The 17,553-nt window shown below is 40.5% G+C and overlaps 1 protein-coding gene across 3 annotated transcripts in view; it reads left to right on the top strand.

Annotated features, from left to right (window-relative positions):
• Positions 1–9,606, top strand: part of ADCY8 (adenylate cyclase 8) — a 115,372-nt gene extending 105,766 nt beyond the window's left edge. For all 3 annotated transcript variants that reach the window (XM_068155529.1, XM_068155531.1, XM_068155530.1), the window contains 3 exons: positions 3,912–4,004; positions 7,288–7,402; positions 9,034–9,606. In XM_068155529.1, coding sequence (XP_068011630.1) covers positions 3,912–4,004; positions 7,288–7,402; positions 9,034–9,521 — 696 coding nt within the window. In that variant the 3' untranslated portion in view covers positions 9,522–9,606. The remainder of the gene's footprint in view (positions 1–3,911; positions 4,005–7,287; positions 7,403–9,033) is intronic.
• The last annotated feature ends 7,947 nt before the right edge of the window (positions 9,607–17,553 follow it).

Consider the following 17,553-nt stretch of genomic DNA (forward strand, 5'->3'; position numbering starts at 1 on the left):
ACCTGCTCTGTAATTAATAAAGGACCTAATTAGGGACTGTATTAAGTCCCAGACGTGTTTAGTTGAGTAATAGATATGTTCTTGGTATGAGTAGTAAATGAAATTATGTTATTCCCCACTGACTGCTAACCTACTTCCAGCTTTGTCATGCCATTAGTTTACTCTGTGTAAGCAATCTGAAAGGTGATATGCCAGACAGGACAATTGCAGTGAGTAATCCTATCCATGGAAAATGAACCAGAAGTCATTTCAAGTACGATGTCTCAGGACTACTAGTGTTTCCATGTAACTATTGACTGACACTGCATGATGTCACTTGTTTTTCATGATGGTTTTTTTCCAAGAGTGCCTACTGTCTCAATAAAGCCTTGGAAGCAAAATGCATATGTTCAGCTTGAGAGCAGAGCAGGTGTATTAGACATGGGAAAACTTTGCTTCTCAGCATCACATGAATGTCTCTGTAGAGCTACCCAAAGTTAGAAGTTTTACCACAGGAGTGTAAGTCATGATGCCATTTGAGATATCCTAGGTGAATTGAGATACATACATGCTGCACCATTAGAAAACTCACACTGTTCTGGAGCAAGCCATTGGAGGTTTTTCAGAGAAGCATGCTCTAGATGTCACTATGTTTTCAGACATCTATGTTCAGACACCTGAATTGAGTTCCTAATCTCAAATCAAATTCTGCAGTCTAAGTTCTCCCCTTTCCATGCATAGATAATAGTAATAGGCATGATCTTGTCCACAGGGCCCAGAAGATGTTTCTAAATTAAAGCAGTGTTGAAAATTGACCCACTTTGGAAAATGTGAATGGTACACAAGAAGGAGATCTGCGTTATTTCTTTTTCCTTTTTAGAGGAGCTTCCTTGTTACTATGAAACAGAAGGTTTACAATCCAGATATGTTATTTTGTTCTCCAGGTAGTGGACCTATGTTAGAGAGACAAAACCAGTCAAGCAAAAAATAGTGAATGGTGAAACAGATCCTGCCAACAACTGCATGGACTAGAAGCCCACAGAGGAGTCAGGTTGTGACTGGGTCTTTCTTACAGAGCCAGGGTAAACCAATCCAAAAGTTGGTCTTGGGGAGCAGATGATTGTCTCTTCTCAAAGTACAGCCTTTACTTTTTGTTTTTTTTCCTCCTGATGGCTCACAAATATGTTCTCCACAATTTCCAGGCTTCCTGTTGACTGAGGCATAATGGGAAGTGTTGAGGATTATTTTTGTTTTTAATTTGATGTGCAGCATCATTCTAGAATACAGTTATATATAATTTCCTATTTCGTACCCAAGCAGGAGGTGCTGACAGGAACAGTTCATACATCAAAAAACGAACGTTGCAAATCTACTTTTATAATTACCCATGGCTGTAATCTTAGAGAGGTTGCACCAAAAAATAATATTGGAACATTTCTCCTGAAGATTATGAGTCTTGGGGGATTTTATTTGTGTTTTGGTGTTGTTGTTTTTTAATGTAATATTCTTTATTAGCCTTTTTAATCTATCATTTATGTACCTTAGTGATGTTACAGTTGGGATTTGTGCTTTAATAAGAGCTCTTTAGTTCATGGGTTCCTTCACACACACACACACACACCCCGTTTTCTTTATCCTGCAGTGATTTAAACAGTGTTCATGACAACAGATTTTAATATATTAAGTTGCCACAAACAGAGGATACAGAAGAATGCAAGATCTGCTTTCAGACTTCACTGATTACTTTGCAATTGTGGGCCATGTCCTGGAACATTCTCTTTTGTACTGCTCTGTACATATTTCATTGCATGTGTGTCCCAGGGTCTGCCCTCCATGTAACCTTGGCTGTATGTGAGTTGTGGCATTAAGCCATTAGCTGCCTTGCAATCACATTCTAGTGTTTAAAAATGTTCCCTTGACTATCTGCTAAATTAGCAAACCTATTTGAAATGCCATAAGAAGTAGAAGCTGATTTAGGACTTATTTGGAGTATATTTGCCTAATATGAAAATCCATCATTTTGTCACACAGTAAAGAAAGTAATCAGTAAATAAACCTATAGTTGAAGAAGGAATTTTAAAACAATTCTGAATAAGAAGGGAAATCATAACTTGGGATTATTTCTTCTAAATTGCCTCACAGCCAATAGGTTCATTCTGTCTTCTAAAGAATCATTTTAGGTATTTATCATGCATTTTAAATTATTGTGCTTCCAGCAACCATCTGGAAATGAAAATATAGGCTATTTTTAACCAAGACCATTTTCTCCCCTTGCCCACACACCTGGTGCTCTCAGACTGCTCACAAAAGCACAGCTCCAAGACATGCTCTTTTTCTTTAAGAGAACAGTTGGAAGAGCTGCCCTTGTAGGAGGGAATCGTAGATAATGGGCTTTTCTGGCAGTTTGAAGAAAAATGAGAAACAGGTCAAGTTTTTGGACTTTCCTCACTTGGAAGAGAGCCATTAACCATATGGCTTTGTATTCCCTGCACACAATGCTGTGCAGCCTCCCATTAGAGACAGATGGTGCAATATCTGTACATGCACAGCAAAGCTTCCGAGACCCCGGCGCTCCGGCTGACGTACACTGTGGCTAGTTCAATGGCAGGGGCTATTTCATGTTATACCTTTGGTATGTTTCTCTTTTGAATGAAGTAATCCCTTTAGTTCTTAATTGACAGGAAATTCAACCCCACAAGATGGAAAAAGATTGCACACCAGTACATATTCAAAAAAGGGGAAATGCTTCATTACCTTTTACCTGACCACAGCAAGATTATTTTTTTTCATTTAAATCCCAGCTAAGTTGAGCCTTTAGAGAAAAATGTTTGAAATCCCTTCTCTCTATGAAGTGCTTTTTGTTGTTTTGTTGTGGTTTTTCTTTTTCTTCCAGGTTAACTCAACCATGTCAATACAATTTTAATAGATACCATACTGCTTATGGTGAAGTTTGTAGGGCTACTTTGGTATTACCATCAGCTATACACCTTTTCAGAGCCTGTGATGAGGTGATACATGCCCATATCCCACATAAAGCTCTACTGTCATTGACAGACTTAATTAGTAGAACTCTGCTTAGGTCTCTCAAAGAAGTACAAGGCTCCAGCTCCTATTTCATGGGAAGTCCTAAACTGTGAATATGGACTTGGAATGGAGACAAAATTGAGTACTTCACTCAGTACTCTAGTCTTCTTCTTGCAGATTCTCCATCTGACAAGTTCTTTATGCCTACTTAGTACCTATAGCTATTCCAAATAGATACAGGTGTTTACGTCTTCCCATTGGTTCCCTGTATTTTTCTGAAGGGGCACAAGTACATAACAAAACTGCAGATCAAGTGATCCAATCAACCCACTGTTAGATGTGACAGTAAGAAGAAGGAAGCATGGAGGTATGGCATGCAGAAGGACATAGAAGTTCTTTGGAGGCATCTCCACCCATTGACTCCATAAGATAGTTAAAATGGTTATCTTGAGTGGACTGAATTCCCTTTAACACTGGTCTCATCATCTGGATTGTTGCAGTAGCATCACTTAATCTGCAAACTGAGTTCCTCCAAAGAAGACTTAACACTTTTCATTGATTGAGTCTTCTTACCTTCACAAATGCATACTCAGAGAGTTTGTCTTCACTAATTCTCAGTGATTATACCTCAAGAAACGCAGGACTCCTCTCCATTTAAGTTGCACTGGAACATGCATGCCTTATATAATCCATTATGTGATTTACCAGACAGCTTTACAGAGTACAGCAGAATTTAGCTTGACTGCTTTCTGTAAGCAGTGTCCCAGCTCAGTGTGATCCAGAACCCAGAATGAACCATGCACTATGACCAGCGGGAAGAGATCATGGGTGGATTCATTTCCATATCTGTAGAAGCATTTTGTACTAAGAATTACAGCAGTAACAGTGTTTTTTCACATGTGTATTAGTTACTAGGTGAAGAGAGATTTCAAGATATTGAAAAAATTAAAACAATTGGCAGCACATACATGGCCGTGTCAGGATTATCACCGGAAAAACAGGTAAGAGAATAATGTCCTTGAAGAAGCAAAGCTTTTGGTATGTCCAACTCTTCATATTAGAAAATATTAGTGTTACCTTTGTGATGTTCATAAAACTACATTTGGCGAAAGAAAACAGGCATTTGGGCCTTTTGACAGACAATAGTTGCAGTCCTTGATGAATCGAAATGTCATCTTGTGCTGAGAACAAGAGTCAGATAAATTCTTTCCTCAAATTTACATTAATGGGAGAGAGGAAAAAAGAAAACCTACTTTCAGTCACATTGATGTGAATCTAAAGTAGATCTGTCTGTGTCTTCGGACACAGTCTAAATTACCACAGTAATTCAGACTGGAATCCAGCTGACAGCCTCCAACTTCTGTGAATAGAGAGGATCTGTTAACTGAAGGCATAGTTATGGAAGTGTGATGTTGCATTTCTACATTTTGTGGTGTAGCTGTATATCTACTGACAGTGCAATAAACTACACATCAAAAAGATAGCAGGCCCATCAGTTCAACCAAAGAACATCACAAAGTCAGAAGCCTACATACTACTCTCACTTGCAAAACTGCAAACCAAGCTGAGGGAAAAATGAACCACTGACAATAAGTGCAGTCACAGCTGTAAACCTCAGATAAGTCAGATGAGAGAAATTCATAATTACACCCAAGAATATCCCTGGAAAAGGGGTCTCCAAAGGAATAAGACAAAGCCCTAAAATACATCCAACAAAAAGATGGCAGTTGCTGAAATTTGTCTTGCTTGACAACCAGTGCTTCTCCCCAAAGAAGAGCACCACAAAAAAGGATGTACTGCCTTAGATCAATCACAGAGTGGGAATCAGATTCACCCACATTGGTTGCAACTGACAGAAAAGCAGGAAACAGATTATTGTGAGCTTTGTAAATGAGAAAATTTCCATTGTATGTTTAGAATAAAATATGTGGAGTGTAACTAGCCAAGCATCTCCCACCTACAGAGTAACAAGTGATTCTGACAGCTAGAAATCTGCCAAACTAGACAAGCATGAGATTTTTGTTTGTTCCAACTCAAAATGCTTCTGTGCAGAGATGAGTAAAGAAGGACTGAACATCAGAGAGGTAGATAGTTATAAATATGCAGCTTCTAATCATATCTTTTGACTCTTGAGGTAGATAAAAATTCCAAGGAGGAAAATGCTCTTTAATATCTTCATCATCTTTTTAACATCTCTGCTCTTTAACATCTTTATTGATGATCTGGATGAGGGTATTGAGTCCATCATCAGTAAATTTGCTGACGACACCAAGCTGGGGGCAGGAGTTGATCTGCTGGAGGGTAGAGAGGCTCTGCAGAGGGACCTCGACAGGCTGGACAGATGGGCAGAATCCAACGGCATGAGATTTAACACATCCAAGTGCCGGGTTCTGCACATTGGCCACAACAACCCCATGCAGTGCTACAGGCTGGGGTCAGAGTGGCTGGAGACCAGGTAGAGAGGGACCTGGGGGTACTGGTCAATGGTAGGCTGAACATGAGCCTGCAGTGTGCCCATGCAGCCAAGAGGGCCAATGGCATCCTGGCCTGCATCAAGAACAGTGTGGCCAGCAGGAGCAGGGAGGTCATTCTGCCCCTGTACACTGCACTGGTTAGGCCACACCTCGAGTCCTGTGTCCAGTTCTGGGCCCCTCAGTTTAGGAAGGATGTTGACTTGCTGGAACGAGTCCAGAGAAGGGCAATGAAGTTGGTGAGGGGTTTGGAACACAAGCCCTATGAGGAGAGGCTGAGGGAGCTGAGATTGCTCAGCCTGGAGAAGAGGAGGCTCAGGGGTGACCTTATTGCTCTCTACAACTACCTGAAGGGAGGTTGTAGACAGGCAGAGGTTGGTCTCTTCTCCCAGGCAGCCAGTACCAGAACAAGAGGACACAGTCTCAGGCTGCGCCAGGGGAGGTTCAGGTTGGATATTAGGAAGAAGTTCTATACAGAGAGAGTGATTGGCCACTGGAATGGGCTGCCCGAGGAGGTGGTGGAGTCACCATCATTGGAGGAGACTTGATGGGGTGCTTGGTGCCATGGTTTAGATGTTTAGGTGGGTTGGATTGGTTGATGGGTTGGATGCGATGATCGTGAAGGTCTCTTCCAACCTGGTCTGGTCTATTCTATTCTATTCTATTCTATTCTATTCTATTCTATTCTATTCTATTCCATTCCATTCCATTCCATTCCATTCCATTCTAAATCTGCACTGTCTTTCCAAGACTGATAACTCATCCATTTTCTTGAACTATAATAGCCTAATGGTGGTATTATGTAAATTTTAAATATACTTATCTTCATATACTTGTCTATCACCTTGTTAGTACCTAAGAGATAGGGTTGCTAAGGAAAGTTGGAGTACTGTGCACTGAGTGACACTAAGGATGAGGACTGAGCATGGTGTGAACAGAACAGGGTGATGCCAGGGAGATGCATATATTCAATACTAAACATTCAGTGCAAAGGGCTGGATTGCATGACCCAAGGAGTGGGGCTGGCAATGTTTCGCTCCTATGGACTGGAAATTTGTTTGATGAAAGGATTACCTGGCTTTAGTATAGCTGAGATGGCATCATACCACTATTAGGCCAGAACAAACAAGCTCTTTCTTACTCTATTGCACACTTAGAGAAAGGGTTAAGGAGTTCCTTGTCCTCCCTTCAGAGTCTCTGCCCCATTATCTGGTCTGTTGGTGTTGTGGAAAGACTAAAACCCTCTCCTGGTCCCCATCTGTATATTGACTGCCTGTAAGAATGGAAATGGAAGGGAAGGGGCAGGGAGTGAGTTAAGTGCTCTAAGCAGAGTCAATAATGAGCTACAGAACAGCCTTTCCTCTCTCACTTAACTTGTCTCAGGTTGCCTGGCTTGCCATGTTGCTCCTGTCAGTATTTCATCCCTGAGCACACTGAAATATTGCTTTTCCTGGGTAACAGTTTCAGCAAAGGAGAATTACATCCTTGCATCTGAGCAATCTCAATCCTCCTATACTTTCTTTCTCAGCTTTAGATTTCACATGCCTTATTAATTCCTATGATTGCCTGTCAGACGATTGACAAGACATTACTTTCTTTGGTAGTTCATGGTGTTTCTCTGTATCCAGGTACACAAGTGTTGCAATATAAAAGGGAGGTATTACCATTAACAATATCCTGCCTCTATTGAATCTAGTGTGTTGAGACTGTTCTTACAATTCCAAATTAAGATTCCAGGCAATTGGTAGGGATGGATGGGAGCTGGGAAGATGCAAAACTTCTCTCATATATTGGTTTGTAACTTACTCCTCAGCAATGTGAAGACAAATGGGGGCATTTGTGTGCTCTGGCCGACTTCTCCATAGCTTTGAATGAAAGCATACAGGAGATCAACAAGCATTCATTTAACAACTTCGAACTCCGTATTGGTAAGCATAATTCAAAGATGAGAATTAAAATGGGGGCTTGTCTGCAAGCATCCAACTCTCTAAACATGTCCTAGGAGCACTGCAAGGACATACACAGTTTAAGAGACTCCAAATACTGTATCTTACGTTTTCAAACTGATTTCATCCCAGGCAACATTAGAAATAAGAACTACTCCATTTTCATAATATGAGCCCTGAGGTGAGGATTGCAGTACCACACAGCCTAAGGAATAATCAGATGCTGGGGACAAGATTCCAGGAACCTTCTCTGATCATTCTGTTGGGCAGCAGCTGCCTTGTTTCAGGGGAGCTGCTTTCCTTCGATGCCTGCTTTTATTTTCTTTGTTATTCTCAGAGGAAGAATGAACTGGACAATCAGATTAAATATTAGGATGTCTTTGTTAATTGTGAATAAGTGAACTGCGCAGTAGAGACCTAACCCCAAGCTTGATACTGGCTTGTGCAGTCTCTAATGAATCTCCTTGGTTTAGATACTTCTTCAGTAAAGAGATAACAGTAGCTTGTCCTAAACTCTGTGTCTAGTACTTTGGTTTTGCACAAAAAAATTTGAATTCTAGTTCAGACCTGACCAGAGGCAGCTGCTGTGAATTGCTGTGATAGGGAACCTATTATCCTGGGATGGGATACCCTGGATAAGTAGTGGGACAGGACACAAAAAGAAGGCCTGGCTATATGGCACATAGCAGAAGTAAATGTGAAGTCTTCTAACATTGACTTGTTCACTGGCCAAAATTAAAAAACACCTAGACAAAGTATGTCCTTTACAGACAGCCCTGCCCTAACAAAGGGGAAGTATATTCACCAGTCTCAGAATGGGAGGACACAGCAGAGCTCTCCATGATCAGCACTTCCTAACACTTTAGAACAGAAAACTTTCAGTTCCCAAGGTTTCTCAGGGAACATGTATCCACTTTCAGTAACGATGGATCATTTGCAAAAATTTCATGGAGCATGACTGCAACAGGATCTGGAAATCATTTTGACCATCAATGTAAAAAACCAAATTTAAAAAGAAAAAAAAAGAAAAACTAAGATTTGTTTTCATCCTTTCACTACTAATGAATGTGTTCTTAAATCAATGCTGTAGAAAAAAGGAGTCTCTTCTGTATTACTGCTTGTCTTGAATCTATGCAACAGTCTTGCAAGGTACAGTCTTTCAGTAACTCCACAGAACATTATTTTCACTTCATGGAACATAGGAATGTGGTTTCTTGACTTTATAGTACTGACAAGGTTGCCTTCAAGTGTAAACTCAGCGAGATCTTTCCTACCACGTAAGAATCAGTTTGCAGGAGCTTTGGCAATAGTGTGCAGAATACAGATGATACACAAGTACTGTGGTTCCACTGAGTCAGGTATCCTGTAAAATAACTGTGTGGATAACACTTTGGATATTTTCTAGCTTTCCTGGCTATTTTTCCCCCCCCCTTACTCTCTTTTTATAGACTTGTCCTCTGTAAGCTTAGTGATGTATCACTGAGCCAGGCTTCCTCTGGTTCTTGAGCACAAATGTGATTTTCAGCCATTCTTGTCTAACTGCCTATTTCTTCTCCTTTCTTTTTTTTTTCTTTTTTTTTCTTTTCTTTTTAATTTATTTTTTTATTTCCTAGGGATTAGCCATGGCTCCGTTGTAGCAGGAGTTATCGGTGCTAAGAAACCCCAATATGATATCTGGGGCAAAACCGTTAATTTAGCAAGTCGAATGGACAGCACAGGTGTGAGTGACAGAATACAAGTGCCTGAAGAAACGTATCTGATCCTGAAGGACCGGGGATTTGCCTTCGACTACCGAGGAGAGATTTATGTCAAAGGCATCAGCGAACAGGAAGGAAAAATCAAAACATATTTTCTTCTAGGAAGAGTCCAACCAAATCCTTTAATCTTGCAACCGAGAAAACTGACTGGACAGTACTCGTTAGCAGCTGTTGTATTAGGACTTGTGCAGTCTCTTAACAGGCAAAAACAGAAACAAATCCTTAATGAGAACAATAATTCTGGAATCATAAAAGGACATTATAACCGGAGGACTTTGCTCACTCCTGGTGGATCTGAGGCAGCAGCCCAGGCAGAGGGGGCTGACAAAACTGAATTGCCATAATCAGCATTTCATTTGTGTTTTTGGTTTTTTTTAATTTCTTTTATATATAAAAATAAATATACCAATAAAAAAGGTTTAATTTTTTTTAGAAGTGTGTTAATTTTTCTGGTGTGATATTTCAGTAAGATTTACATTTCTACATTTTAACAAATATTGCCAGCATCTTTCCCTACAGTTGGGGTTAGTCTCTGAATGTCCAGATATAGTAGCTGTAGGCCACCACTCTGCTGTGGAGAAAGGGACAAGAACAGACCTCTGACTGGAGGGATCTGGAACAAAGATTATGTAGGGAGTTAACAATGGGGAAAGAAAGGAATAGTGTCAACCCTTTATAGGTGAAAGCAAAGACATGAGCAAAGTGAGTAGATTCTACTCACCTTTAGTTGCCTTTGAGTACAGTTATATACATCAAAGCTAGTTGTCTGGTCTCCATAACATCCAGGGAAAAGCCAATCAATACAGCCAAAGGATTTTAAGGTGTGCTATCTCTCCAGATGTGGGGATCTGGGAGATAGGAGAGATGAATCTTGCCCTAAACCCACTGATTCCATTGAGTGGCTGTGGGCACCTCCTCATGTGTGCCCTCCTCATGAGTGACTGCATAACTAACCTCTTGCATCCAAGCCAGGAGGTTGAGGCTCTCCTGTAGGCACCATGCCATATCTGTCAGTGCTGTTTGGATGGCTCAGATTAGCTATGGTATCTTGAGCAGCATAAGACACTTATCAACAGATGGCAGAATTACACCTTGAATGGCATGTCTGGAGTATACAGATGAATCTATTTGCCAGTCAAGGGACTTACCTAATTTACTGGAACCACTTTGCAGAGTTTAGCTCTTAACACCATCACCAGTCTGATTTCTCAGCAAAACAAAAAAAACTGTTTGTCTGAGGCTGTAAAATAAGTATATGCTGAAATTCAGCTCACCACTAAACTCCTGCTCAGCTGACCCAAGAAGAGAAGAGGGCAGGACTGAGAACACCCCAAACTAGTTGTGTGCCAGCACAGGCACAGTCCTGACAGGATGGTGCAATGGCACATCAAGGTTTTACAAGCCTTACATCAAAAGGAGGATAACTTTGGGGGAATAGCTAACTAACTTTGCCTTGGAAACAGTAAATATATAACACAGGTTTCTATATGCATCGGTGCCGTGATTCATACTGAGCTGTAAAGTGCACAGTGAGCCTTTCATCAGGTCTGTATGCTCAAAGGCTCTGGGTTTGTCTCAGTAAATATTATCTTTAAAGTAAATCCCACAGCTATCCCCAGATGAAAGATCTCACACAACCAAAACAGTGTGATGTACAGATTCTTTGTAAATGCAGGCCTCACTTTTAGCAGGGTGCTATGTGGTGTTTAAGGAAAACTGGGGTTTCTTGGGAGCATCACCACTGGATCTGTCACATCAGGCTAGTACAACTAGGAAACCTTGATTCCTACAGTTTATAAGACTGCTGTCTACTAACAAAAAAAGAACCAACATATGAAAGTGCTTCATTGTAGTACGGCAAAAATCCACGCTTTTCATTGCAAAATAACCTGATGAATGGCTGTGTGAGGCGAAATTTAATCAGCTAAGTGCCATCTTCAGGAATAGAAGAAAAATAAAAATTACCAAGTAGCTTCCACTGAAAATGCTATCAGTGAATGAGGAGACTGAACACAGAGCCTGAAATGTTGCACCCAGTAACCGAGGACATTAAAAATTGATTACTCTTCTGAATCTCTGCAAATACCAGGTTTTATGCCACACAAGGAAAGCTGGTCCCCTCAACTTACCCAGGCTGCTGCTGATGCTGTAGAAGGTGAAGACAAGGAAGGGTCAGCATCTGAAGTGGTTAAATTAATTTCACACTTACAGTGCTATTTGAGGCACTGAAGAAGGAAGTTAGTACTGATTTAAATAGCTCATTGACTGCTGTCCTCTCCTTCACAGCTTATTTTTACACTGGTGGGTTCATTTCTGGTTCTCCAAACATTTAATTCCTGCTAAAATCCCAGCTGAACTGTTTTCTAATTCTCACCACTGCTGCCAGCCTCTGTGATGGCAATTAGCAGTGAGTGAAAGGTGTTAAATAGATAACAGGACTGGCAACTAGAGCTGTGAGGGCAATTTCATTGCCCCTTAGCAGGGACACAAATCTCCTGCTTCTTATCATGGACATGGATGGTTTTCTGTGTTATCCCTCTCAAAATCCCCATTAGCATAACTGCATTCCCAAGCAAAAAATTCTGCTAATGAATCATGAATCTGTGTTGACCAGATAAAGTTTGTGCTAAACCAGGTCATTGTCATGTGTAATTCTTTAGTAAGGAATTTCACCTGTTACTGCCACAGGTAAATCCCTGCTTGGGACTACTTTTATACACTATATGGCTCTTTGTCACCTCAGTGATTCCACTTGTTGTTCTTCATCCAGGTGTGATGACTTTAAAGGTTTTACAATGTTTCTCATTTTAGCACCTGTTTTCAGTGGAGCAGCAGCTATTATTTATGCTTTCAGTTTTCTAGCTTTACTTCATGACATCATGGTACCATTAGACCATTCAGCTTTCCCACTCAAGTCTACCTTTTGGGTCTCTTGTTCATACAGAATAGAATTGCTCATACAGGGAGGACCCAGAAGGCCAAAACATCTGGTTAATGTCATTTGACACATGCATGCTAGGGTTAATAAAGGTAAACTGCCTTGATATTGGAACTCTTTGGCCAAACTAGCTACCCAATATTGAGAACTTTTCTTGGTTTTCCCCATTAAGAGAAGAAAGCCATGGTAGAAACTGGCTATGCTCTCTGATTTCACCTTCATGTTTTCTACAAATGTGCACTACAGAAACAAACAGTAGACTGATGGCTGCTCAGAAATTTGTACCTTGGTCCCTCCAACAAGCTCCATGCCACAAGCTCTGACGACTTGAACGTTTTCTAAACAGACAGAATGAGATGCACAGATTTCTTCTCTGAAATGCAGTATACAATCCACTACACCGAGAAGTGTTCATTCCTAATCATTAAAGCAGATTAAGTATTGACAATCTGGACAATAATTCTGAACCAAAAATATTTACTCTGTAATATTCCAACTGCATGTTTGCAACAATCAATCCTATATTCCAGCAAAGACCATTTCTGTGGCAAGAGTTCTTGTTTGCAGCATGGTGAAATGGTTTTAGTATTGATTTATTTATGCCATTCACCCATTATAGTAATATCTATCCAGAACTCCACTGATACCTGTCAAGGTATCTATGCTTATCTCACATGAAGACTCAAGACAGTACAGAATTTACCTGTGCTAACAACAGTGTGACAGGTGTGGTATCTAAATTTAGAGTGATGTGTTCAGGGAAAAGAAAGCAGTTAAATAAAATATCCCCTGCACAGAGGGGAAAAAATATCACTCACTGTCCTCAGCTTTAATTCATTCCTGATTACTTCATAGTAATTTTGAAAATCACAGCAAAAGAACCATCTCATCTAATCCTTTTGTCATTAGCAGAACTTCATCTGCCTTTCCTAAGTGCAATGGGAGTCAAGGAGTTTATACAAATACACAGCACAGCAAAGGTGGCTAATATCCACACATCCCATCACTGTCAAGCTGCCATGCAGTGAGCATAGAGCCTGCTCCAGAGCTGACTTGGTGAACACGCAGTGAAATGATCACAGGAGCAGGAAATAACCACATTAACCGTCGTCAGAGGTACATGGTAAGCATTATAATTGCACAGTCAACTTATTAACCTCCTCATCAATCTTTCTTCTGTTGCTCAGAGGCAGCAATGCTATTAAGCATTTGTGGTTTCCCTAGCTTTGTGCTTTGCTGGAGGAGGGGAAAAATATGACAGTCAGCAGTCAGCAGACAGAAGGGAAAGGGTGGAAATTCAATATGCATATGTCTGGGTACTTGAAACTTGCAGCAGTTCAGTTAGTGTTTAAGGAATGCTCTCATGATGATGGGAAGTTAAACAAGGTCAAATTAGAAATAAAACACACATTTTTGACAGAAAACATGATTAACCACTGAACAAACCACTATAAAAAAATGTGAATTTATTGTTTCCTAAAGAATCCAAAACAAGATTATAAAGACCTATGTGGAAGTTATGCTTTATTCAAATGCAAGTGCCTGAGTCCCCTGATAAGGAAGAAATGAGGCTTTCTACAATATGTGTAGTTCTGACAGGCACTATCTCTTCACCACTGAAATAAACAACCAAAATAGAAGAGTGCAAAATCTTCAGTCCTGGGGTTATTTCACAGTTCTTGCTAGTACATAGTGAAGATGAGGAAGGCAAATCTTTTCCATTTCATGCATCAATTCAGACTTCAGGAAACATAATTTGTTATATGTTCTGCTTTGTGGAAGGCATTGCAAACCAGTGGCTCACTGGTAGAAACTTAGCTACTGAGCTTTCCTATCACTTATATAACTGCTTCATTGATGTCAGCAAAAAACTCTGTAGTCAAGCATCAAGAAAGAAATTTAATTACTTCTGAATGCATTCCACTATTCCCACCCCACCACATCTCACTGTGCTGTTTCTCTGTGTTCAGAGCAATAACTCCCCACTGCATTTGCTCTAAGTAAGGGCTGTGAGATCCACTGGGGAAGAGCATTTGTTTCATAACAGGACTCCACTCACAGAGGATTTAGAGAGAACTCTGTGGTCATTGAGTTGTGTCACCCTACGATGAGGGTGTTCATATTTCATCTTAGAACTGAAAATGTTGCCTTGAGTTAAATGGATTCAAAGTTCACTACAAGAAGGTTTTTTTAAATCAAGATGCATCCCTGTCATTTTACATAACCATATGGTATTACGTATGCAAGATGCCCAGCCTGACAAGGCTTCTGGAGGCTTTTGATGCACAAAAAGAAAAGGCTCTTTTGAATTAAAAACACAGGATGCAGTAAGAAAAGAATGGAAATAAAAGCTTCCTCTGAAGTTGTGGAGGGAAGAAAAAGGGGCATGCTAAATGCTCACCAAGTATCTCCCAAACAACTCAATTACCTATATGCAAGGTGTAATTCAGGATGCGTTTCTCAAACTTCTCACAGAGGCTGACGAGAAGCATTTCCCCCCTTCTGTTCATAAACTGCACCATTACCTAATTCTGTCACCAAGACAAGGCGAGTCCTAATATCTCACTTGGATTAGCAGTTTCCACCCAATGACAGAGGCAAGAGATTTTTATTGGGAAGCAACAATGACAAGGCAGAATAAAAGCCTGTGCTGCTTTGAATTATTAATACTGTATCACCGCAGTGTACATACCAATCACACTGTTCTCTTTTCTGGTGCCTCAGGAGAAAGGAATATAGTTTCCAGCATACGTCAAAGGTTATTTTGGGAAGTAATTTTCAACAGCATCTAAATGGAGAGAGAGCTGTTAAGTGCTCCTAAATGCCTCAGGTTCTTTTAAAATAAAATGAAAAAAAAAAAAAAAAAAAAAAAAAAAGAATTATATAAGCATTTAATTGAGTCTGAATGGCCATTCACTGTGGTTCCCTCCTGCTGGTAGTCTTTATGTAGCTTATCCCACAGATTCTGATGTTTAGTCTTTTCCTAATGCATCTGGTATTTCTGAGGCAGAAGGGCAGCTTTCCTGAATACCTACTGTGTATGCCTTGAAATCATTGTGAGTCATGGAAAACACCAGTCCTGGGTCCTGAGCTTTGGTCACACCAACCCCATGCAACTTTCCCCACTCCTGGCAAAGAGTGGCTGGAAATCTGCCCAGTAGAGAAAGACCTGGGAGTGTTGATCAACATCCAGCTGAACTTGAGCCAGGAGTGTGATCAGATAGCCAAGGCGGCAAAGAGCATCTTGGCCTGTATCAGGAATGGTGTGACCAGCAGGAGGAGGGAAGTGACTCCCCCTGTAATTAGCATTGGTGAGGACATACTTTGAATACTGTGTTCAGTTTTGGGCCTCTTGGTACAGAAAGTGAGGTCCTGGAACAGGTCCAGTGAAGGGCAATAAAAGTGGTGAAGGGTCTGGAGAACAACTCTTGTGAGGAGTGTCTGAGGGAACTATGGTTGTTTAGTCTGGAGAAACAAGGATGAGGAAAGACCTTATTGTTCTCTACAACTACTTGTAAGGAGGCTGTAGGTACCTGGGTGTCAGTTTCTTCTCCCTAGCAACAAGTGACAGAATGAGAATAAACAGTCACAAGTTGCACAAGGGGAGACTGAATATTAGAAGGAGTCTTTTCACTGAAAGGGCTTTGCTATGGCAGTTGGCTGCATCACATCAAGTTTGGTGCTGAAACACTAATATCCATATCTTATAAAATGAATTTAGCAAATGAAACTTCCCATGCTTGGCATTACCTGAAATTTTAGCATTCTAAAGCTCTATCACCTGAACTTACAATTCAGTGTAAATTCTTCCATTGGTGTGGTGGTGAGAGAAAGTTCAGTTCTTGCCCACACACAAAGAAACCACAGCTAACTCAGTCAGAGAAGCAAAATGCATAAGAGCTATATTTACAAGCAGGATGAAATGCAGATGGATATATACACAATAGACAGTATTTACAATATATACAGAAATATACAGCAAAGAACATAATACAGAACAAAACTCCTTCCTCCAGCCAGGAGGAGGTTTTGGTTTGGTTTTGGCAAGAGCGCTGGTCCCATGTTCAAAATGACAGAAACTGTAAAAAGCCACAGGTACAGAGGTAGAAAGGATGGAAAACTGCATGCACAACATAACATGCATATGGGCAAAAACAGACTCACATGAAACCAAGGCACTTCTAAGTTTCATCTCTTATCTCATTTTTAAGTCAACAAAGGCCAAAACACCTGAAATTTGGAGAGCTGGGGAGAGGACAGAGAAGAAGAAGAAAAAGAAAGCTACAGTACAAGCTCTTTTTGGAGGCAGGGACCTTAGAGGGGAAAAATAATCAGAGAGTTTAAAAAGAATTATCTTCAAAATGGCTCTGCAAAAAATGCTGACTACTGCAGTCTAATTCAGCTGAAAATCTCTCATTCTGCTTCCAGAGGAAAGGCACTAGCATTAGAAACCTTTCCAGTATTTTCTGAGAGATCCATTTGCTGTGTAATCGTTGTTTAGATAGCTATGAATAACAAATAACATTCCCTCTTTCTTGCTTTCCTGTGACACCCTTAAATAGCACTCAGCTTATCTTTTACCAGCACAGAATGCCGATGTGCAGAAAGGTCAGCTCCTTTCAATTCTCTACAGGGCATTATTCTTTAAAAGGATCTCTTAACTCTTGCAGACCGCTGACAAACAAGCATCAGATGCTCTTCTTACACTCATCACCCTCTGCCTGGAACAAGAAAAGCAGATCCATCCAAAAATATAAGGCTACTGTGTTTACAGCTGAGCAAAAAGTTTAGAGCATAAATGACAGTGCATGGAAATCACCTGACTTTGCTCAAAAATCATACCCATTTCCAAGAAGGTCACAGAACATTTCTGACATTTTCAAGTCAGCTGCAGGACTCTAACTAACCTAGAAAAGTTTGTCACATTAATTGTGAAATGTGTGGGTTTGATGGTGTCATGTTTTCAAGGAGTCAGGAATTGAAATGAGAAAGAGTGGGACAGGGAGAACAGATGGACTTTCCTAACCTGATTTCTTCCTGGAAATCCCCAGCATTTCCTGTGTTTCCTTCAACATGGGACAGCAGCCAGACACACCATAAAGAATTAAATGAAAGTAAAAGTGGTCAATAATACAGAGGACATCACCATTCTCCCTGCTGTGCTTCAGTAATTCCTCAGCTTTATAGAACTGCAGCTGTCTTGTATATATGTGTGTATGTATGTATGTATGTATAACTAACAGAAAGTGCTGCAGCAGTCAGCACAGCCATGCCCCTGCTGCACAGTCAAATCGTTGCTCCCCACAAAGATTCCAGTTGCCATTGATTGGATGCCTACTCATAGCCACTGGCAGTCATAAAGTAAAGCCTGCTAGCTTAAAACAACCTTCATGACATTTTGCAGCCCAAGAAGTTCTAGGACATCATTGTCTCTGATC

The sequence above is a fragment of the Melanerpes formicivorus genome, unplaced genomic scaffold, assembly GCF_026170545.1.
Source record: "Melanerpes formicivorus ecotype bairdi unplaced genomic scaffold, bMelFor1.0.p_v2 SCAF_32, whole genome shotgun sequence".
Taxonomy (NCBI): domain Eukaryota; kingdom Metazoa; phylum Chordata; class Aves; order Piciformes; family Picidae; genus Melanerpes; species Melanerpes formicivorus.